The sequence below is a fragment of the Myodes glareolus genome, chromosome 14, assembly GCF_982192425.1.
Source record: "Myodes glareolus chromosome 14, mMyoGla1.1, whole genome shotgun sequence".
NCBI classification, from domain to species: Eukaryota; Metazoa; Chordata; class Mammalia; order Rodentia; family Cricetidae; genus Myodes; species Myodes glareolus.
The window spans coordinates 63006052-63030586 of NC_142039.1; the positions used below are offsets into that span (position 1 = coordinate 63006052).

At 36.3% G+C, this 24535-nt stretch overlaps 1 protein-coding gene across 2 annotated transcripts in view; it reads right to left on the reverse strand.

The window, feature by feature from the left end:
- Nup153 (nucleoporin 153) overlaps positions 1–24535 on the reverse strand; it is a 49851-nt gene that overhangs the window by 13085 nt on the left and 12231 nt on the right. Inside the window, exons 3-16 of one of the 2 annotated variants that reach the window (XM_048430280.3) lie at positions 22235–22483; positions 21464–21603; positions 21256–21384; positions 17289–17405; positions 17142–17186; positions 17005–17058; positions 14431–14577; positions 11819–11865; positions 11293–11407; positions 7963–8100; positions 7373–7468; positions 5997–6081; positions 4020–4142; positions 1045–1653 (exon numbers count right to left, since the gene is read on the reverse strand). In XM_048430280.3, the coding sequence (XP_048286237.3) occupies positions 1045–1653; positions 4020–4142; positions 5997–6081; positions 7373–7468; positions 7963–8100; positions 11293–11407; positions 11819–11865; positions 14431–14577; positions 17005–17058; positions 17142–17186; positions 17289–17405; positions 21256–21384; positions 21464–21603; positions 22235–22483 (2094 nt within the window). The remainder of the gene's footprint in view (positions 1–1044; positions 1654–4019; positions 4143–5996; positions 6082–7372; positions 7469–7962; positions 8101–11292; positions 11408–11818; positions 11866–14430; positions 14578–17004; positions 17059–17141; positions 17187–17288; positions 17406–21255; positions 21385–21463; positions 21604–22234; positions 22484–24535) is intronic. The other variant, XM_085699443.2, reaches the window with a different exon arrangement.

The following is a 24535-nucleotide window of genomic DNA, read 5'->3' on the forward strand; positions in this document are numbered from 1 at the left end:
TAGTTTTCTGCATGCCATTTCTGAGGTGAGGAGACAGTGTCAGATGGGAAGAGTCAAATATTTTGAATGAGGATTCTGATAGCTCATTTTTGACACCAGAAGAAATTAGAAATAGGGGCATGATTTAAGAGCTCAGGCAAGGAATCTGGCTAGTAACAGATCCCCATATTACAGAAGTAACTACATACTCACAGCTAATGTAACAAAAGCAGGAGTCTTAACTCCTAACACAAACATGTTAATTACTACCCATATTACCACATACTCCCAAAACGAATTTAAATATGAATCTGCAGTAATTCCAACTTTGAACAAAGACCTCAAACCAAATTCCATTTCTCTAACCAAGCTAAGAGTTTTTCACCAATTAATTAAATTGCAATCATTGCACAATCTGGTAGACAGCACATGGCTACAGGTAACAACAATAATATTAAGAAAACAGGCACTAGGAGCTGGGGAGATGGCTCAGTGGTTAAGAGCACTGACTGCTCTTCCAGAGGACCCGGGTTCAACTCCCAGCAACCACATGGCAGCTCACAACTGCCTGTAATTCTAGTTCCAGGAGACCCAACACTCGTGGCAAAACACCAATGTGCGTAAAATATAAATAAATATTTAAAAAAAAGAAAACAGACACTAGCGTAAAGCATGACTGCCTACCTCTTAAAGAACCTCCTGCAAATGACCACTCCCCATACTCATTTCTACAGACAAAAGACAACAAGGCCTGAAGGTCTGAGAAAGACTACCCCACTCTGAGAGCTTTCAAGTTATCTTCATTTGTCAACCACATCAGTTATCACAAGGAGTATTTCCAGTAACAGTACACAAAAAGAACAGGTATAGTATAGAATGAACCAGTTCACAATGTATTCTAAGTGAACAGATAGTCTAATGTTAACCACAAGGTGGTTTTTAAAAATTAAGATGTAAGAAAAGTTCATCTTGGTGTTTAAAACACCAAGATTGTTACTACTGTTTCACAGTTAAGTGTTCTACTGAGTAAAGTGCAAAACTATTCCATCCAGCTGTAAAACATACCTGGTTTCTCAGACATACAGGAGACACATTTATTGTCTTCAGCCTTATTACAAACACAGCATACTGGACATTCCCAAGATCCCAAAGGCCTTTTGAATTTATCTCCAAATCCTAGTGTACCAGTGCTCACAGTGCAGCTAGAAGAGGAAGCAGTCACAGGACTTTCCGAAGTCACCGCCAACGTAAGGACTCGCTTCACACCAGTGCCAGGTTTGGGTGTTTCACAGGCTACACATTTTACTGCTTCAGACTTATTTTGCACTAAACAGGTATCACAATCCCAAGTTCCTACTGCTGGTTTAAATTTATCTCCAAAGCCTGTCCCTGACGTAGAAGCTGGTTTGTCACTTTTGCTTGGTGTCCCAATTCCAGCCTGTTTAGCAGTTTCTTTCGGTGACAGTTTTGCTGCTTGACAGGCTATACACTTATTGTCTGTGATTTTGTTCTGGAGGAGGCATGTGTCACACTGCCATGATGATCCAGCTTTTAAACTTTCTCCAAACTCAATTCCACTAGAAGAAAAAGTACTTATTGCTGGTCTTGTATAAACCACTGGGCTTGTAGTGGTGGGCTGAACAGCAGGAGAATCAACCTTTGGTGATATAAAACCTACAGTGGGGAAATAAAAGCATGTTCTTTTAAAATGAGGCAGTGGGCTCCAATCAAAGCATAAACTGCAATATTATTATGGGAAGAAAACGTTTACATTATCACCAAGTTAATACTATCCAAGAACTACTAAGGTTTTTGTTGATTACTTACACAATCATATTTAATCTGGGTACATATGACACTTAAACCTACTTAAAATTCTTTAACACTACATATCACTTTCTCCCTCTAAAACTTTCTAGTCCCATGTTCTTATTTGAACTTACTGTCAGGTACCACTGCTGTCCACATTTTATTCTGTCTCTCGGCAGCAATGAACTTAATACTCTTCTTAGTCTTCCTCCTCATTCCATCCCTTGTAGGTACTCCCACAGCTAAGTCAAATGTCCTTAATATCTATAATCTTTGAGTGTTGCCTAGTCTTAATCTATTGCCATGGTATTATCTACCTTCAGTAACTCTAGCTAAGTCAAATAGGCATTAACTATCTGACAGAAGTTCCTCCAATATGCAACGGGATTGCAAGGATATTTTGTTACACCTCACTATCTAGCTGAGGTCAACCTTGAGTGCATCACCTCCTGCCTCAATCTCTTGAGTGTTGGAATTACATTGTACACCACCAAGCCTAGACCAAGGATTATCTTTAATTACAGTAAGCTTTAAAAAGGCATAGTTTGATGAAAATCCCAAAGATGTAGTAAACCCTCTGATCAGGCCTACAAATACAAAGTGATTAAGATACAATCTACCCTCACAAAGAGAAATTTTGGTGACATAAACTGAAGTCAGTGTATGAAATCTCTCTTCAATACAATTTCAGAGTACTTTTGTTTATTAATGTTTATTAAAGGTGTATTTTAACAACCAAGAAAAATATTCACACAGAACTATGGGTTGGAATGGTAGGGTATGGTAAAGTATCTTTCATTAAATTGATTCACTGAACTACTGACACAGTGCCCCGGAAATGTCTTTATTTAAAACCTGTAATGTACCTTTCACATTACATATAGTATCAGGGATCTAGTTTTCCAGCTTTTAGTGACATGGAAAAGAAGATTGGTAAAGGTGTTGCATTGATATCAAGATATTATCCAGCTGGGTATAGTAGGGCACATCTTTAAGCCCAGCACTTAAGAGGCAGAAGCAGGCAAATCATTTTGAGTTTGAGCTCAACCTGGTTAGCAAAGTGACACATTGAGTTTCCAAGACAGTCAGGGCCACACAGTGAGACCCTGAATTCAAAAAACGTAAAATAAAAAACCCAGTGTATTGCTTTTAGCCTAAAGGGAATACAATCCACGAACTTCTGTATCCTGCCCCATGACTGGCAGTTCCCTATTAGTTATGGCTTTTGCAATCAGTCAGGCTGGCAAAACCACAGTAGCAATTTTCTGGAAGCCACTATATGTTCTTTTTACTTCCTCTGTCAGATTTTCCCAATTCCACCCAAATAAAGACTCAAATTTTTTCTGTTTAAAGTTTAATTAAAGGGGGCAAGATTATGAAGACAAAATGTACCTCTAAATATATGTGGTGAAAAAGCTACATATTTGGCCCTGCATAATTGGTTAATTCTAGTCCGTGTACTTTGAAGTTCAGCCATACCTTGTACTATCTATAAAGGAAGGAAACTGAACCCAAACAACCTAATCTTTTGAACCTTGTTATAGAGGACAAGGCTATTTTTTAAACCTTAATCCATTATATACTGAATATATACATCTGCTGAGTAAATATGCATTCTTTCTGGGCTATTAAGTTGCCTTATTTAGAAACAACCTTACATCTAAATATTATTCATTACAATTCATACTTTAAAAATTCTCTTTAACTTCAAACTGAAAAATGTATTCCTATTTAATTTCTACTCATCCTCTTCAAATTACCTGTTACCCTGACCTGATCATTACATGTTTTTATATGTATTCACTCAGGTATAATAAATTACACTATACCTGAGTACATATAAAAAAATTTAATTTAAAAAAATTGCACTAACTACTAACTTTCAAGTCTTGAGAATTATCCTTCAAATATGTAACACTTTGGCAAGCTTAGCCAACTTGTACACATACCAAAATACAAAATACTATGAGATGGTAATCCAATGTTCTCATCAGAAAAAGGCATGACAATGAAAAGACAGAAAAGGGTGACATCTTGTCTTTCAATATCCACAACTTAAAGAGACAGATTTCCCTATTCATCAAAGAACATCAAAATGATACAATATCTATTAGATTCACAAGTCACCTTTCTATGCATCTAATGTATTTTTTTAAAACTTAAATTTTAACAACATTCATGACACCGTTAAGTTTCAATAGAGATTTTTACAAGGGCAGCCACTCACTTACCAGGGGTCTTGAGAATGTCTAGAACACTTCCTTCTCTCAGAATCTTTGCAGGTTTAAAAGGGTCCTCACAAGTGGCACTTCGCTTTTTATAGTTTGAACTATTCACTACAGTGCTATCTTGAACTGTAATTTCCAAGAAAAAATACCAGTGGATTAGAGTTAAAACAATTTCAAAAACAACTTTTTGATGAGTTTCTAAAATTTTGAAAGTCACTGCAATTCAAAAATAATGGACAAGTAAGAAAGAGCAGAGGTAATCTGCCATTGCAAAAGTAAAAACTATTTCTTACATTGTACATTCCCTCACAAGCCCCCACGCAGAGAATAAGAAACAACTGTCAGCCAATGAGCTCCCTGGAAGACAAACTGAAGCAATAGCCATATATGACAAATGGGAAGCTTGTCTAATACATGAAATAATAGATCTGATCAATAGTAACTGAAAAGTCAAACCAAAGTCATTTCCAACTGGTTTCACAACCTAGAAACCCATACTATGATTGAAAATAATCCCTGTTATAGTACAACTGTGGTAAAACAGAGCAGAAAATAAGATTTATATATAGAGATTAGTAGCTGATGATAATGACTGGATGAGTGATTATCAGACTTTGCCTTCACATTCCATAATCATAACTTTATTGATTTTAGTAAATATAAGGCAAAGTAATTTTTACTAGTTTTCTCTTAATATTTCTATGCTTTGCCTACACATATGTATATGCACTATGAGCATGTCTGCCATGCATAGAGGTCAAAAGCAAGTCAGATCTTCTGGCAAAAGAATTAAGAGATGGTTGTAAACAGCCATGTAAGTGATGGGAAATGAACCCAGGACCTCGGTAAGAATAGTCAGTGCACTCAAGTGATGAGACAATCTCCAATCCTCTAAAAACCAATGTGGCCAGATGTGGTGATGCACAGCCTTAATCCTAGTAGTAGGGGGAAAATGCTGAGGCAGAGGAACGTGAATCTCTTTGAGCTGGAGGCCAGCCTGGTCTACACAGTGAGTTTCAGGACAATCAGAGATGTACAGAGCCTGTTGAAAAACAAAATCCCACCCCCCACCAAAAGACAACAAAGTGTCAGAATAAAAACTAGGGCTAGAGTGACCACCTAGCATGAGCAAGGACCAGGAGAGGTGTGGAAGTGAGGAGTGGGGGGGGGGGGGAGAAGGGAGGGAGCGAGGGAGTAAGGGAGTGTGTGAGTGAGTGTGTGTGTGTGGAGAGAGAGAGAGAGAGAGAGAGAGAGAGAGAGAGAGAGAGAGAGAGAATCAATCAGGCCATTTCTTTAGCACGAAAAACAAGAGTTTTTAAAATTTAATGCTACTCTCCAGCCTCATGAAAACCACATGCAAGTGAGTCCACTGTGCTTCTGCTCCTGTCCCTGTGCCCCGTTTTCTTTTCCTTCTTGTGTAAATTTATCTTTGCTCAAAATTCTTGACCTAGGGATCTCAACTCAGATGTTTCCTTATTTCCCAAACACCAAAAACCACCACTACTGCAAAAACCTGTTTTAATGATCTGACTAATTTCATTCACGCGGTGATGCAGTGTTTCTTCTGTTCAGAAATGACGCATCACTTATTTGATAAAGCCAAAAATGCATAAATAAAACGTTTACGAAGTGAAAGTAACCAACACTCAGGTTCACCACAACCACAATGTAAATAAATCTTCGTTTGTACTAAGATGTGACATAAAAAACCTTAATGCCTTATTCTGCCTACCTAATATTGCATGAATAACTGCAGTATCATGACCAGGTCACCATAAGCAAACTACAACAGTTGAATGTGACTCTCTGTAAAAAAGAGCACTACTGGAATAGCGTCCACTGACTTTTCAGAGCTCATTTTCTTCAAATGTAAACACTTTCAAGAAGGACCAAAGGAGAATTTGAAATGCTCTTCTAACATAAGGGTTTGTTTGTGGATTTGTTTTTTGGTAAAGATTGTGAAACATATTTTTCACTTACCTGGACTACTTAAAATTGGTTCTGAAGAACTATTAAAACCAGAAAGTTCTGTCTTTGCAACAGGCACACTAAATGTAAATCCAATCTGTAATGAGAAAAGATATTTTAAGCTGACAAAAATATCATGAAATAACAGAACTCAGTTTTACAATAATCAAAGAAAGGGTATATTAAATTTTACTGATTATAAAAGGTAAGTTTTTCCTATTTTGCAATTCCTAAATTTAGAACTCATGAACTAAATAAGTACCGAGTACCTTGATGCATGGCTCTAGTCTCATATCAGGGAGGCTAAAGAAGAAAGAAGTACCTGAGCCCAGTTTGAAGTCAGCCTAGGCAACATAACCAGACACTATCTCAAATAAATGAATAAAAAACTGTATGTAGTGAATAAAAAAAATTATATTAACAGCATGGCATATAGTTTGACAGCATTTTAAATTCTTTATGCATTTTCTTCTTTCAAAGCATTGCATAAAACATCCAGGAGATCTTAATCCCCAGGTCCTGGACCTTTGAACACCATCTTGTAAATATGAGGTTTGGGGGACAAGGATGCAAGAAAACTACATTTACCTGTAATATCTAGCTATGGCAAAAATAAACAAATAAAATAAAATAAAAAACAAGCATACAGCCAAAAACCTGACAGCAAGCTAAGTGTGGTCTCTGATTCCAGCACTCAGGAAGCAGAAGCAGGTGATCTCTGTGAGTTCAAGGCTCAACTAGCCTATGAGTTCTAGGCCAGCAAGGGCTACACGGTAGGATCTTTTCTCAAAAAACAAAACAAAACCCCTAAAGACAGTATGTAAAGATGATATATATGATGGAAGTTTAGACAGTAGGAACATTAAATGCATATATTATTCTTACCCAAATAGGTCCCAATTACAAAGAAATAAATATATACTGCATAACAATACCCCAAACAGAATTTAAGATTAAAAGTGATTCAGGAGATTTTTAAATGCAATGATGTAACTGCTAAGGTCTTTTCATCTAATCTATAGTGGATAACAATTAATCAGCATTATAGGACTCTCTGAAGTTACAAGGGAACCCTGACTATATACTTCATCAAAGTCATGCTAAATTTCTAGAGTATAAATGACTGCAAATGAATGCCCTTTTTTGGGAATAACTGGAAAAATGCTAATGAAATCAAAATATCTTCACTTTAACTGCACAAATGACACAGAAGAAAATACACACACATATTTAAATATGCACTAAAAAATTCAAAACACCTGTTTGCTGTATAGTGAATTTTTAACTTGAAGAAGTGTTTGACTACCAATGAAATCTTAGGTTTGATTTAAAAATAAAACACTCTGGCTTTGGAGTCAATCTTGAACCACTCTTTTTTGGGTACTTACAGACACTGGAGGTAGCACATCTGCCTGCGTAGACTTTACAATGGGAGATGAAAATGTGAACACAGGACTGCCAGTGCTGCCCAGAGACGTCTGTGCCTGGATTTTTCATAGTAGTGAGAAATGACACAAAAAGAGGTTATTTATGAACGATAAAATAGACTTTAAGAAATTATTTCAAAGAAATAATAGCACTCTTTCCACTTAAATTTAAAACACTTTTGACTTCTTAAAACAAAACACTAACTAACAACTGCTTTTTCCTGAACTGGGAATACTGTTTGGAGACCAACTCTCTCACTTTCAGTCTAGAGCATAGACATAGACTGTTATCAGACTAGAATAATCCCACTGTAAACATATATTTTAAAAAATAATAAAAACATCATTTTCATTTTGGGGGTGAGAGTGGAGACTTCCCAACATGAAAAAGGCCCTAGAATTAATTCCCAGCACCAACTCCAATATTTTTTTCATTTTTCCCTTTTTACTTGGAATTACTGACTTTTACTGTGAAAAACCACTTTAACGGAAAGTACTGGATTAAAAGGAGTAAGAACAGAAGTCACTCCACTCATAGAGCGGTTCTGTACCTTGTTTGGTAAGGACTGAGAAGAACTGACTGGTGACGATGAGGAAGCAGGGGTCACAGGGGAACTAAAACTGAAGATAGGCAGTGAGGAGCTGCTGATTGGTAGAGAGATCTGCGGTAACACTGGTACTTCCACTTCCTAAAACACAGCATGTTTTGTAATGATGTCATCTTTCATGTCATTCTTTTATCTACTTATTTTCAAGGAGAATTGACATAGTTATGAGCAAGTTTAAAGAGGAAGAAAGAAAATAGGCCCCATGCAATAATATTAACAAGAGGTCTTGAGTTAAAAACCTAAAGACTTAATTAAAAATTCCCAGTTGTGCCACCAACTGCCATGTAATTTAATTTCAGCACCAATTTTCTACTTTATAAAAATGAGAGGGGAGTTATCAAGTTGTCTGAGTAGGTAGAACTGCTTGCTGCAGAAGCTTTGGCAACCTGAGTTCTATCCCCAGAGCCCAAAGGGGAAGAGGAGAACCAACTCCTAAAAGTTGCCCACTAACTTCCACACATGAACCACATGTGTGCTTCCCTCCCCCCAGTACCCTCAACCCCTCCTCCCTCCCCTTCTTCTTCTTCCTCCTCCTTCTTTCTCATGGAAGACCACGAGAATAATTTTCTCTCTCCTCTCTCTGTCTCTCTGTCTCTGTCTGTCTGTCTGTCTCTCCCCCCCCCACCAAGTATTTTTTAAATGGGGGACAATGCAATGTCTTCCTCCATACCACAATTATGGTTCCACTACAACACAAAGCCATACATGGTCTTGGGGGAATAACCATGCACACATGTCCCACATGCCAACATATGAAATATCTTTTTAAAAAGCAAAGCAATGCACCATAAAAACTACAAACTGTACCTATTTCATGATCAAATGACATTTCAAAGCTCAAGCTTTCTTTCAAGAAGACAGGGACATGTCGTCAATTCACAACACTCCAGTGACAAGCAGAAAAAACCTCCAGACCAGAAAGTAGCCAAAGCCCTTAGCGTCTATAATCCCAACTCTCCTGGCAGGGCAGAATATGGCAGGGCACATAAACTGCCAAAGTTTTCATTCTAGTGCTTGAAAGAACAGCAGAAAAACTAACCAAGAAAATGATCGAGTAGAAAAACTGCCACTTCCATAACAAGCTATAAAACCAAACACTAACAGATATGGCATTCAACTTTAACTGAATTTAACACAAACTGAACTGGAGAGATGACTCAGTGACAAAAAGCACTTTTCTGAAGTGTGAGGACCCGAATTCAAATCTGAGAATTCACACAGATCCAGAGGCAGGTGAACATCTGTGATCTCAGTGCTCCTTTGACAAATGGGAGGCAGAGGCATGAATTCCCAGAACTTTGCCAGTCAGCTACCCTGGCATGCACAGCTATGAACAACAAAGAGACCCAGTCTCAAACAAAGGTAAAAGCAAAGATCAATGTCTGACGTTGTTCTATGAACTCTACACACGTACCCTGGCACATGTGTGTTCACATTCACACATACCAGAAGAAAATTCACCATCAATGAAATATAAGTTTTAAATTTTAAAATATACTTCTGGAACACAGTATGAGTCAATAAGCATACTGAGAAATATTAATTAGAAACAGGTAAGTCAAAGCATTATGTCCCTGGGGTTGGAGAGATGACTCAGTGATTAAGAGCAGTTCCAAGGGATAAAGGTTCAATTTCCAACACATAGTTCACAACTGTCCATGGCTTCAATCTAAAGAATCCAATGCCCCGATAAGTACTCCATGCACGTGATGCAGATATAACTTGTAGTCAAAACACCAATACATGTAAAATTTTAAAAAGCCCTACATTCCAAAGTTTAAATGAACTAGTAAGTTGAACATCTTAGAGGGTAGTGAGGGCCTTAAATGAGTTAGCATGGCTGAAATCACTTTTAAAGACTGAAGTGGGGAAGAAGGGCAGAAGAGATGGCTCAGCGATTAAACTGGCTGCTCTTCCAGAGGTCCTAAATTCAATTTTCAGCAACCACATGGTGGCTCACAACCATTTCTATAGTGGGGTCTGATGCTCTCTTCTGGCATAAAGGCATACATACATATAGAGCATTCATACATAAGAAAAAATAATGAATCTTTTAAAAAAACTGAAATAAAAGCTGTTTCAACTCAAAAGGTAGAAAATGAGAAAACTCTACTCAGCTTAACCAGTCTTCAATTAGTTGCTATCCTCTATATTCAAGCAACACCAAAAATGCAATTGTTTTGAAAATTGTATTTCAATTGTGTGTGGGGGGGTGCCCACACATATATGCCATAGAGCACATGTGGCAGTTAAAAGACAACCCACAGCAATCAGATCTCTTCTTCCACAATGTAGGTCAAGTCAGATCTCTTCTTTCACAATGTAGGTCTTAGTAAGGAACTCAGGTCACCAGACTTAGCAGCAGGCACCTCCCACCCACTGAGCAACCTCACCAGTCCAAGAACTCAACCTTATTTAAAAAATAATCCCATAGGGGGAAAAAAATGAATAAAGAAAAACCTAAATGGCCACAAAACACATCCAAAAGTCTACTCCTTCCCATTAAACAAGAAAATGCAAAATAAAACCCAATGACATTTTAGAGCTATCAGACCATCAATGAGTCAAAACAAAACAAAGTGCTAAGAAAGAAAAAGGAATAAATAAAGAAAAGGTCCACCTATGATCATGTGAAGTGTTGTGAAGAGGAATACAGTAAAGTCAAACACATTTAAAGACATGTGCCAACCCCTGCAGTCCAACAATCCCATTTCTAGGTAAATATCCTCCAGACCAAACTGCACATGGCAAAGGAGAAGTGTATAAATATTCACCTTAGCACATACTGGGAATCAGCCCAAATGTACCCTGATGAGAGAATGGATTAATTGTAGTAAATCTGCACAAAGGATAAATAGCAGAGAAATTTAAAACCCATCGTTCCATTTAACATGAAGTATCACACACACAGAGAGATAGAGAGAAAAGGCTAACAAAAGTGGGTTGAGAGACAGAGAGAGAGAGAACGTTAACAAAGTGCATAGTGTTAATCATATGTACATCTGATAAACAAACAAAACTGTAAGTCAGTGCCCAGAGAATCAAATAATTTCAATGGAATTTACCTCACACACACAAAAAAATGGTATTTCTGTTTTAAGTTAGTTTATGCAATTGATGAAGTGGAGGCTCCTAGGTTAAGTTTTGGATAAGCACAGTCTAAAGGATGATTTCAATAGTAGATAATTTTCTATCCAAATCTTCCCTAAGCCCCATTTCTGTGGGTCTCGCCTCACTACCACCATTTCAAAGTACTATAAAATATGAGCCTACCTCCTCCTCTGGAGGTTTAGAAGCAGCAAAGCGGGTTCTCTCTCTTCTCATTTTGCCACCTCCAGAAGATAAACCGTTGGCTGCAGGAATACTGAAACTGGGGTATGAAAAGCCACTAGCAAATAAAAAGAAAATCAGAACAACTGATATATTACTTAGTCCCAGAAATTGTTAAATGAATATCCAAACACCGGAACAGCTAACAAGACAATCAATGTATAGCAAAATATACTTAAGACTTTTTCTACATTTATTTTGTTCATATGTGCAAGCACATGAAAGCATACAATAACATGGAAAGCTTGTTAGGATAATGAGACAGATTTTGGGAGTCAATTCTCTGATTCCACTATGTATGCTCTAGAGATTGAAAACAGGTTTTCAGGCTTGGCAGCAAGTGGCTTGACCTGCTGAGCCATCTCACTGTCCCCCTAAATATACTTTTTAATTTTTCTTAAAGACTATTATAAATATGAACCTTGCAAAAAAAAAGAAAGAAATTCAGTTGTATGTGAAATGACATTACCTTTCTTGCTCTCTATTTTGTCTTGAAATATTTTTTTCATTTACAGCCTGCAAGAAAAAGAATGTAATGAGGATCTTATTTAAAATTCATTGTTTGCTGGGGTGGGGCAGTAATAAGATAGGCATGCCTCAAACTCAGCACGTGGCTGAGACTAAACTTGAATTCCAGATCCTGTCACCTCCACTCACCAACTGCTGGGACTACAGGAATGAATATGCCCTGGCTTAATTTTTTTTTTTTTTTGTGCAAGGATTGACTCAAGGCCTTAACACATGCAAGACAAATACCTCTACCACTGAAAGCTACATCCATAGTTCCAAATTTTCTTAACCTTCTTTATCCTACAAATTTTAATATTTGGAATAAGTTTGGTGATTTTTTTTAACAAGCCCTGGAATATGTAAGGCATGCTCTTTCAATGCTAACCAAGAGTTACAGCTGTACTATGTGTTATAATGTGAGTATATATACAAAATGTCATTCATCAAGTATTTAACCGAAACACTAGTACAAAGTTCCCAATGACTTTGAGAGAGGGAACACTACTTTCCTTTTTGCTATACTAAATGCACAGATTACTTTATAAAGACAGAATCTCTGAGATGGAAATTCCTTGCAGTAAAAAGAACTAAGGCTTCCTGTAGAAATGGCCAGTTACAGGAATAGAGAGCTAGAAATGTACAAGACTCTAATTACCTTGCAATATAAAAAGTAAGGTGCTCAAAAATGATGGGGCATAGTAAAGAGCACAGGAGTCCATTCAAAGACAGATACAGGGGGGCACAATCATCAAAGTAAACAACTCTAACAAACTATTTTAGACTATTGAAACTAAGAATTCATTTGAAGTAAATCAAATAAAGAAAAGAAATTATATAGCAAAGGGTTAACCAATACATGGAGAAAGAACAATTAAAGATCTACTACAGTAGAAACAACAAACAGCTTCAGGCAGGAACTTGCAATGGTGCTAATAAGATCAAAAATAGGCACACTATGTCCCACCTGAGCACTAAGAGCCCAGATCTTCTTCAGTGATTAACCAAGAATAACCAGAATCTAGAACCATCCCGGACAATCTCACACTGCAGGACATTCTACAGTTAACTAAATTTTGCTTTTCAAAAATATTCTAGATTAATGGATACTACAAGTCATAATCTTAGGACATTTTTTTTTTGGGACATCTGTTTAACATCTAAATAAAACCTGCAGATTTGTGTTGCATCAAAATTCCTTCCAGGGTTTGAATACAATTACATATTATAAATGAAAAGTTCTAATTCATAGGAAAAGTAGAGAAAAAAAATAAAGCAAATACAGTAAAACCCTAGTATTTTTTCTTACAAGCTGAGATGTAGCTTTGTGGCAGAGCATTAGTCTCAAGTCTAAGGCCTTAGGCCTGACTAAATAAAAACACTAATAATAACAATAGTAATAATGATAAAATTTTAAATCTTGAAAACCTAAAGATTCAAAAAGAAATCTTAATGTGACACAATGTTAATGACTAATGAATGAAGCTAAGAACATGAGTAATTGCAGCACTATTTTATGAAGTTTTTCAAGAAACTGAGCTGTTTTATGAAGTTGGAAATTAGTGTATGACAAACTGAAAACACTTTAGTTAAAATAAATGATGCAAGATAATGAACCCACAATGTGAGAGGTATTTTATACAACTGTTCTTGTCTCTTCAAATATAAAATGCCTAGCAATTCTACTCCTAGGCAAAGACTTACGGAAAGTGAAAACTCACACTCACAAAAGCATGTCTGCATAAATGTCAACAGCAGCATTATACATTAAAACGAACAGTGAAAAGACCCCAAATATCCCCCAATTAAGTAATGGATGAACAAAGTTTCAAAAATCCATTTTATGAAATAATTTCTGCCTTTTAAAAAAAACAGTAAAATATTTGTGTATATTGTAATTACATAAGCCCTGAGAACACAGAAAGTTATTAAAAACTTTAGGAGAAAAATGGTGATGAAAATGTTCTAAAATAGAATATAGTGATGGTTCAACACCCTGTAAATCACTAAAGGATAAACACAAAATAGTTAAATTTATGGTACATAAAACATCTCAAAAAATCCAGAAGTAGCATTTGAGCTTTGTTTGGATCTTAGTTTAGAGTAGATACAAAAAACATTTTAAAATATTGTTTCCATTTTAAGATGCAGAGAAATTCAGTCAAAAGATATGACATTTGAAACCTTTTAGAATTCAGCAAAACAAATAAGACTAATAGAGTTTAGGATTTAATCAAGAAAGTTATTTTTAAAGGTTTACCAATTCTAACTCATTAGCTAACAGGCATCATACAATTACTAGACTATACCAGCAAAGAGGTCTTCTATTTTAAATAACTTTTTTATCTTTATTCATTCCAGCTAATATAAAAGACTAGTCAAGAAGAAACAGACTGGTAAAAATTAGTAACACAGACAGATGTGGTAGTGCACACCTAAAATCTAGCACTTAAAAGGTAGAAGCAGTGAAACTGACATGAATGAGACCAATCCAATTATCTCCTAAGTTCGAGCCCAACATAGCTACATAGCAAGACACTGTCTTAAGAAAACAGAATAAACAAACAAACTCACACTGTTCTTTTTATCTATCCTTTGATTAGTCTTCCTTAAGTCACCAGATGGGGTCAGAGATGGTTTAAAATAGATAGTTCTATTTGTTGCTATGGAAACTGGCTTTGGGGTCATTAGTCTCTGAACAGGGGGATACTGAGAGTCCACCTTATAAGAAAACAGAAATCAAAAATAAACATTTTTATTTATCAGTGGCATATCTAAAAATTATTTCAAAATAGCTAATGTGACCTAGAGATTACTGCATAAATTAAATAAGCAGACTAACTAAAATAATAACAAAAAATGATAAACCAAAGGCATTTAATCTATTGTTAATATGTAAATATACATATATCTAATTCTAAACTATTTTGCAGGACTGAATTTTACCCCAGATTCAATAGCTTTTTTACACACAAGCACACATATACCCACACAAAATACAATATTCAAGACAACTGAACAATTCTAACCTTAGACAAGATGACTGTTGGACATGGCTCAAACTTATTTTTCTACATTTCCTGTTTCTATTATTTTTTTTCCATTGAAAATTAAAATGGCTTTTTACAGGGGCTAGAGAGATGCCCCACTAGTTAAAAAGTACTTGCTTCTCCGCAGAGGGCTGGGTTGGGTCCTCAGCCTTCTTCTGGCCTCTAAGAGCACCAGGCACATACATGGTGCACATATATACATGCAAAAAACTGACAAAAATTAATTTTTAAAAAATGATTTTTAAAGTTATAAAATTTACAAGTTCCTAAACACATATGCAAATCTTCTTCTCCAAAGTGGTTTATCGTTATTTTAAAAAATAAAACCAAAGGGCTTATGTAGGCACAAGTTTCTGTCTTGCCCTGTCCTGCAGCTGTTCAGACCCAAAGAAACACACAGAGACTTATATCGATTATAAACTATTTGACCTATTAGCTCAGGCTTATTGTTAACTAGCTTTTATAACTTAAAAAACCCATAATTCTTATCTATGTTTAGCACGTGGCTTGGTACCTTACTCAATGAAGCATTCTCATCTTGTTTCCCTCTACATGTGGCTGGTGACTGTAGACTCAGCCTTTCCTTTTTCCCAGAATTCTTAGTGTGGTCACCCCACCTATACTTCTTCCTGCTTGGCTACTGGCCAATCAGCATTTTATTAAACCAATATCAGTGACAAATCTTTACAGTGTACAAGCGCATTATCCCACAGCAGGCTTATAATATGAGTCTAATTGATAAAACATTTAAGACTTCCAGACTATGACATGACCTGGCTTTGGGGTCTAAGTAACCAAGTGTTTTGCACATAGTCCTTTGCTACACAAAAATACAGTAAAAGTTTTATTGGTGTAAGATAATTATATTGTGTCCATAAACTACCATGCAACACATAGTCCATTCACTTAGCAACAGCTGACAACAATGCTGGTTTCCAGGGCAAAGCCTTCTGTAAAGTTCCTACAGCTCTCCTTAAATCCTCAACTCAATGAGACAGTTTGTTACCCATGACACATGACTAATATTGCACTCTGGCCTTTTAATTTCCAGCAACTCAAACTTTTGTAGTACTTTCATTGACAAAAATGGCACAACCCTAAAATTTTACTTTTTAGATTCAAGAGTCTGAAGAATGTTAACATTTTATATTAACAGCATGACAGAGGCTCAAAGCAAATCCCTCTTACATAATTACAAACATCTAAGTAACCCTAGGAATTCAAACACTCTTCCAAGGGGGAAAAAAACTGTAGCTTTCTTCTCTGTACCATACTCAGTAAAAATAATTATAAAGACATAGTAACAACTCATTTAATCTCCACAAGTAATTCATATAATGATGATAATTTTAGTAATTAATTTTAGAGAGCTTAATGTTATAATAGATTCTTTATAAGTAAGGACCCAGGAATCTACTTTTCCTGGGGGACACTTAAATAGCTTTAAATAAAACACAGGAGACCCCTCTCCAACACCATTACTAAGCACTAACCTCCCTCACAATAAAAAAAGGCAGCAAGACTGTATATTTTATTAGCTCCAAAATCCTCAACTAGTATTTCAGCTGATGAAAAATATGTAATGAAGTTCTACGATTCACAAGATTTGAAATGTTGGATAACAAAAATTCTTCAAAAATGACCATTTCACCAGGCGGTGGTGGGACACACCTTTAATCCCAGCACTCAGGAGGCAGAGGCAGGAGGCAGAGGCAGAGGCAGAGGAGGCCAGCCTGATCTACAACAACTAGTTTCCAGAACAGGCTCCAAAGCTACAGAGAAACCCTGTCTCAAAAAACAAAAACAAAACAAAACAAAACAAAAATTACAATTTCAATAAGGGGATAAATTTATTGCACTTTTAATGACTAACATGTGAAATGTTCACTCCTCATTTTCTATCAATCTATAATTAAGAGAAAGCTGTAAAGACAGTCATGAGCATGAGGACAGAATATGTTGTTCACCCCGAGGCTGTAAGAAAAGTTACATGCCCAGGGTAAAAATAGCTCCTTTTTCAAACACGTTCCCTAGCGACTACTAGTCTATGCACTTGCTAACTGTAAACACAGAGCTGCTGACGTTCTACATGGCTTACCTTTTCTTTTTTGGCCTGAAAAGATGTGCTGTCTATCCCACTCCTATCGAGAGGCTGAAAAAAAATGAAACAGTTTTAGAATAGGTAGAAAATTGAAAAACAACTCTTGTTTCATTAAGATTTAAAAGTTAACGTACAGAATTCAAAGGAGAAGAAACAGCAGATGGAATTCTTTTTGCATCCTGGAACATGACAACACAAAAAGTTAATGAAACTCTAAGACTTTTTCACTGAACTCTAATTCTGCTACATTATTTCATTTCAATATGATTTCAAATTTTTACCGCAAGAGGGCTTGACATTTTCTCTAATGACTGTAATATCCGCCGTGCTGTTGAGCTGGTCACACCATAGGACTGTGCATTGAGCTGCTTAGCTTTCATCTGTCTTCTAACTGGTGCCTAGAAAATAATACAGTCTGTTAATTGCTGCAACATACAGTTCAAGGTACATAGTTCATACAATGAAAAGTAAAAACAAAATTGCTATTCAAAATAAAACAAGATTATGGTAACAAGGGGTGTGGAATAACTTTAATAATCAGAAGTGAAAAGACAGCATGTAGCTGGGCACTAGTGGTACACACCTTTAATCCCAGCACTTAGAAGGCAGAGGCAGGTGGGTCTCCAAGTTCAAGGCCAGCGTTTCAGGACAGCCAGGGCTACACAAGAGAAATCTTCTGTGTGTGGTGTGTGACCTACATACCCCATTATTTATTTTTTTAAAAAAAATTGACAAATTAAGACATCTATAACACTGATTATTAAATAATATTTAATTAGAATTCAAATTAGGAATCTTTAGTATTTTTCCTAACTCTTACACTATATGAAAGGAGTAACCAATAACATCTGAATGTCACTTACAGGGCTGGAGCTGTCATTCATAGGCAGAGTACTTGCCTGTCAATCAAGACACTCTATATTTGATCCCTCAGCATATAATAAAATAAAAACAAGCAACCACAAAAACTCACCAAATTTCAATTATAAGTGTTAGAAATCTAAACTGAGAAAGATTCTAAGGATATGTAGCATATTTCTATGTTTGCCCTCTCCAAAAAGCATCTATGTAGTCTCTCCTATCTTTAAAGTGTTATCACAAAATTAAAACGTCACACCAATATGTGAAGACTTGTACAGGAATTTCTTTCACATCCTATAGTAGTTACCATAAAATACTTGAATGTATTGTAACATTAGGTTTACACTTAAGTATTTATGCCAATTCTTAGCTATGAACAATCTTGTGTGTGTGTGTGTGTGTGTGTGTGTGTGTGTGTGTGTGTGTGTGTGCATGTTGGGGGAGTTGTTTGTTTTCTGTTTCTTGAGACAGGGTTTCTCTGTGTAGTCCTAGCCATCCTGGAACTCACTCTGTAGGCCTCGAACTCAAGATCCACCTGCCTCTGTCTCCCTGGGATTAAAGGCGTGTGCCACCATCACCTGGCCAGTCTGAACAACCTTATCTGTTCAATAAACTTAATTCATATTTGAAATAGACCTTCTTACCTTTCCATTAAAAAACAGTTCACATAGCTGCTTCCTTAGAAAAATACTATCACAAAGCGCAAAATAGTATTGCTTTTAAAAGATGTCCAATTTCTAACTCTGCTAATATGTATGATTTCACATATTAGCCTTATAGCTTATGTCCTTGCTAAACTTAGTGATGGCTGCTTTGGGGTGAATGTAAGCACACTGTCCTTGACTAGGAATACTACTGTACTTCTTTTCCACTGTGTATGCCTGGTATATTTTTATGCTTCTTATACAGACTAGAAGCTGCACCCTGATGTTAAGCAGGGACAGAGGCGAGGTTCTTTTCCTAAGCTCAGAGGGCCAGCATTCAGGTTTTCACCAGAAAGTCAAGCTGAAGGTTTATACAGATATACGGTAACAAATGAGGTTATCTAGTAGATGAAAATTCTTATCAAGCATGAGGGAGTTTTGCCAAATGTTTCATATGGTTTTCCTATCTTTTTTGAAAAAGATAGATTACATTCATTTTCAAATACTGAGTAAAAGCTGTATTCCAAAGACAAAAACCCAATTGACCATTATATAGGATTTGGATTAATTTACAAATATATCTAGTAAAAAAGATGCTTACAATTAACGAGAAAGGTTGGCCTGGAGCTTTCTTGCACTGTCTTTATTATTCTCATAAGCATGTTATGAAAAGCTCTCTTTTTCAACTACATGAAACTTTGGAATCAGTATTCACTTCTTATATGTCTGGTAGAATGAACCACATTTCTTGACTGAGAGATATTTCAACTAAATTAAATATACTGAACAAATAATTCTATCTATTCTTAACCAATACCAGCCCACAGGAAATACTTTGGGCATAAATCTAACAAAATGTGTTCACGGTCACGTACTATATATTACCAAACAGTCATGAAAGAAATTTTAAAGCACCTAAATAAGCCAGGCAGTGGTGGTGTACACCTCTAATCCCAGTCCTTGGGAGGCAGAAGCAGGTGCCATTTTAATTCAAGGCCACTCTGGACTACAGAGCAAGTTTCAAGAGAGAGTAGTGGCTAGATAGGGAAACCCTGTCTTGAAAAAACAACAAACAAACAAACAAAACCACAGAACAAAAAAGAACACCTAAAGAACTGGAAATAACATCATATTCTTGGATTAGAAGACTTAATTATCCTATGTTTTCCTGAGTTTAATCTTTAGACTAAATGTAACCACATTGCAAAACCAATGTCTTATCAATTTTTATGAAATTCAAAGAACCACAGAAAACCTATAGCTGAGCAGAAATGAGTGTCTTACATGTGCGCAGCCCTCAGTTCAATCCCCAGAACCAAAAGAACCTAGGAAAGTCAAAGCAGGCTTGTATCGAAACAAATAAAAAACCAGGCATTGCCAATTTCAAAACTTCTTCTCCATCTACAGCTATCACAAAGGAAGTACCAGTCTAAGGACAGACAATGGGATATGCAGAAAAACACAAGTCCCAAACGATTCCCCACTCAAATTTACCACAACGGAGAAAGGACAAGTGTTCAACAAATGGTATTTACAACGAATGCTCAAATGTAACTCAAATCAACATTGATGTACACATCATACCAGACACAAATCAACTCAAATGACAGACCCAAATTAAAGCCTTAAAAAAAAGGAAAGAAATTTTTAGAATAAAACACTGTGACACTGGGTTATATATAGGATTATCTTATAAAAGATAATAAAACCATAAAGTAACAATGGAAAAATATATATAACTAGTTATCACCTGCAAAACACACCCCATAAAAGTAAAACAAAAAAAAACTCACACACACAAAAAATAAGCTCTCCTAATTCATCAAGAACCCAACACAAGGGCTAGAGAGATTCAACAGTTAAGAGCACGAGGACCCAAATTCAATTCCCAGCACCAACATGGCAGTTCACAACTGTCTGTAACTCCAATTCCAGGGGATCTGGTATGTTCATACCAACACATAAAATTAAATTAAATTAATTATTTAAGAAAAAGAACACAATACAACTTTAAAATGAGCAATATTTTAAAAGTAAAAAAAAAAACATACCTCTAAAACATAAACACTTACAAAAACCCTGACAATTCTACATGTAAGGCAAGGACACAATACAACTGCTGTAATATTACAGGAAGCAAGCAGGTACTAACACACCAGAAAACACCTGTCTTGTTTATTATGTACTTAATCTACCGTACGTCTAAGGGAAATGAAAAATGAATGTTAAAACTGGAAATATCCAGTATCCTTTCAATAATAAACTATAGCTCACTACTAGCATAAAAAGGAACCAAGGTGTTCAACCTAAGCCAGACTGATGCCAATGAACCATATCAGCCCATGTATGACTAAGCTCATTTAACATTCTGAAAAAGCCCTAAATACAGAAAAACTGGTAACGGGCTGTCAGAGAATGACTGTAAAAGATGACTGAAAATGGTTTTCAACATTTGGATAGCAGTAGTAACAACACTGTTTTATCACAATTCTAATAAGATAATATTAAGGCAAATTTTATCATGCGCAATTTTTATCTCATTTGAAAGAGTGGAATTGTTATACCTCCTAAAACATGCACCAATCTAATATTCTGTATGTTCAGTTCAATTAAAATGTTCTCATACTCACAATTATTTAAAGTAACCTCCACATTGTACCATTATTAAAATTCAAGTCTTTTGGGTGTTAGTAGTCAGTGTCTGGTAACGGGAAAGTTTATCACCACCCTCCCTCACACGAACCTGGTAAGGCGTATTTCGCACTTTGTTCTGTCTTACAGCGGCAGCTGCCCCACCGTATGTTGTTTTGCCAGGATAGAAAGGAGAGTCTCCAAGCTGACTTGTTTTAAGAACTGAAGAATTCCCCAGGGACTGCACAGAAACACAGTGACAAATTATAAGCAAAAATACTAAAAATTTTGTGATTATAGACAACAGAGTTAGTACTCACGGTGGAAAGTGTTCCAAAGGCAGACAAGTTGAATGCTGGTTTTTTGCAGCTGGTGGCAGTATGATGTGAGAGTGAATGAGAACGCTCTGCTTCGGGGGACCACAGCGGTGGCAGGGAAGTACTCTTTGAAACAGCTATATCTAAAACAAAAATTTGTAATTTGAAGTCATCAATTTTAAGACCCTAAAGCCTAGAATTTTATTTTAAAAAAAAATGAAAATTAAAACTAAAATTAAAGGAGGGCCAGAAAGGCGGGTCAGCAATTAAGAATATGTATTCCTCATGCAGAGGACCTGGAGCTAATTCTCAGCACCCTCCAACCTGGAATTCCAATACCAAGAAATCTGTTGGCCTCCTCTGGCTCACAAAATCTCTTATAGGCAAACATATATACATATACTAAAAAGAACTCTTAAAACAAAACAAAACAAAACAAAAAAACAAACACCTAAACTTGGAGGATTGTGGTGCATTCCTTTAATCCTAGCACTGAGCAGGCAGATGCAGGTGAATCTCTCAGTTCAAGGACCTACAGAGCAAGTGGTCAGTCATGGTTACACAGTGAGACCCTTTCTCCAATAGATAGATAGATGGATGGATGGATGGATGGATGAACAGATAAATAAATAAATAAATAAATAAATAAATAAATAAATAAATAAATAAATGGATAGATAGATAGATAGATAGATAGATAGATAGATAGATAGATAAAATCAATATAAAATGTATCCCTACTGACTACTATTTACTATCCAGTATCAAGAATACCTTTATCAGAAGCTCTTGAAGAAAAACCACTGGTAGTTGAGATGTTATCATCATCATGCTGAGAGGTAGAATCTTTAATTTCTTTTACGAGGGAAAATCCAGAACTGCCGATTGGGAACGCAGAGGATGTGGAAGGCTGACAATGCAATGCAGGGGATTCCAACATGGAGAAATTCAGATGGCTCCGATGAAGAGAAGGCCTTGTTAACACATCTGGATAATTTGAGGCGGTACTGGTCGTCGAAGGTTCTTTAAAAGAATAATAACATTACAAATAAAACTGAGAAAAGACATTGTACTAGTCCATTATTTACCACATTTGCACAATTTACGTCAGTCTGGACTTCAAAGCGAGTAACATACTTTCTTAGTAAGATAGACGTCATCACTCAGGATGTGATGTGTGAAAACTGAAATACAACTATGTTTTCCCAGCTGGCTAAACCCATTCACAACCTTTACATTTCTTGTGTGGGCTACCTTTACAACAATACAATTCAATAATCTTTAGTCCAGCTAGGATACAATATCAGTTAGGATACAGGAGTTGATGCGGCGCGGTGTGATCGGTAATAAAAGATCCGCCAGACTGGCTTAATACAAAATATACAGCTTTAATAAACAGAAAGAAGACTTACACCAAAATCCCAACAATCCGATCTGTCCGGACGAAGGAGACAGGAGAGGGAGAGGGGGAGAGAGGGGAAGCACACTTGCCAGGTTTATAGGTAACCTTTTGCCTAAGGGCGACATGTCCCACGAACAGAATGTGATTGGCTGAAATCCACTATCAAGGAGTGAAGTGCTTAGCTTCACTGTTTTCAAAAAAGCCAGTGTTTATTATGACCGAAAATAATTTCTTAACCTAACTCTTATTTTCCTCACAAATGAGATGTCACTTTCATGCTCTCTGATTTCAAGGTTTCCCTCTTCTCTGTGACATTGCCAAGACATTTCTGAACTTGCCCTGCGTTTTTAAATTTTAAACACTGCGCTTTTATTATTCCTCGTAGAATTATTCACCTCCCAATTTCACTTTATTCTTCTTTTCCAGAATTTCTCTTAACCATCTTCCAGTATATCTTCAAGAACTATAGAATCATATTTCAAGTTCCAAAAGGAAGATTCCCCTTAGAATGGAGTTAAGTAGGACCAAACTAGCTCTTCTAATATAAACATGTACAGAACTAGAGAAAACATAAACAACTATTTTCAAACCATAGAAAACAGCACAAGAAAAATCAAGGGCAATGAGACAGCTCAATTGGTAAAGTATTTATCTAGCACACAAGGACTCAAACCCCAGCATAAAAACAGAGCATAATGGCAAACACCTGTAATGCCTACACTTGGGAGGTTCAGAATCCAAGGTCAAACTTGCTCTTTAAGATCAGCCTGGGATACCTGAGACCCAGAACTGAAGTTCAAGGTGGAACATGCCAGGTGCTGAGAGAGGGGTGGGGAATGCTGTTCTATGGAGACTTTCAGCTTTATAAGATGAAAAAGTTCCAAGATAGGCAAACGAGGTCTATATACTTAAAACAAGGCCTAAAATGATAAAAACTCATGTTTTAACATTAACAACTTTACCACAATTCAAAAAAATCTTTCTCTAAAAAACAAGGTATACCAACCATGGCAATTAAGAATTCTTTAAGAGTGAAAAGCACATCAAGAAAAAGGAAGATTGTTTCTTAAAGTTTTCTCTCTTTTGTATTTTTATTTTTACATCTAATACAGTGCTGACGCTCGTTGTGAAAAGCTTGCCTAGAATGCATGAAAAGTACTTGGTTAAATCCCCAGCATCACAGAGACACAAAACAATCCAGCAGAATACCTCAACTGATTTAAATATAATCTGATACAAAACATGTTAAGAGAAACATTAGCTGAAACTTAGGAATCAATTTGTATTGGCATTTACATCACAGAATTTGTCTAGTGTAAGCAATACCCAACACAACATAAAACATGTAAAAATTGCTGGGCATGCATTAGCCCTAGTACTTGGGAGGCAGGCAGAGGCAGAAAGAAGGATCTACTTGAGTTCAAGGCCAACCTGGTATACAAAGTGAGTTCCAGGCCAGCTAAGGCTTCAAAGAGAAACCCTGTCTTGAAACAAAAACGAAAAAGAAAATATAAAAATTAAACAAGATGGGGATGTAGCTTAGTAATGAAGCACTTGTCCAGCATACATAAGGCTCTGGATTCAGCCAACAGGAAAGGCAAAACACACACACAGGTTATAAATATTTCAACTTCTCTATGACTGTATTCATACATATATTTATTACGTTCAAG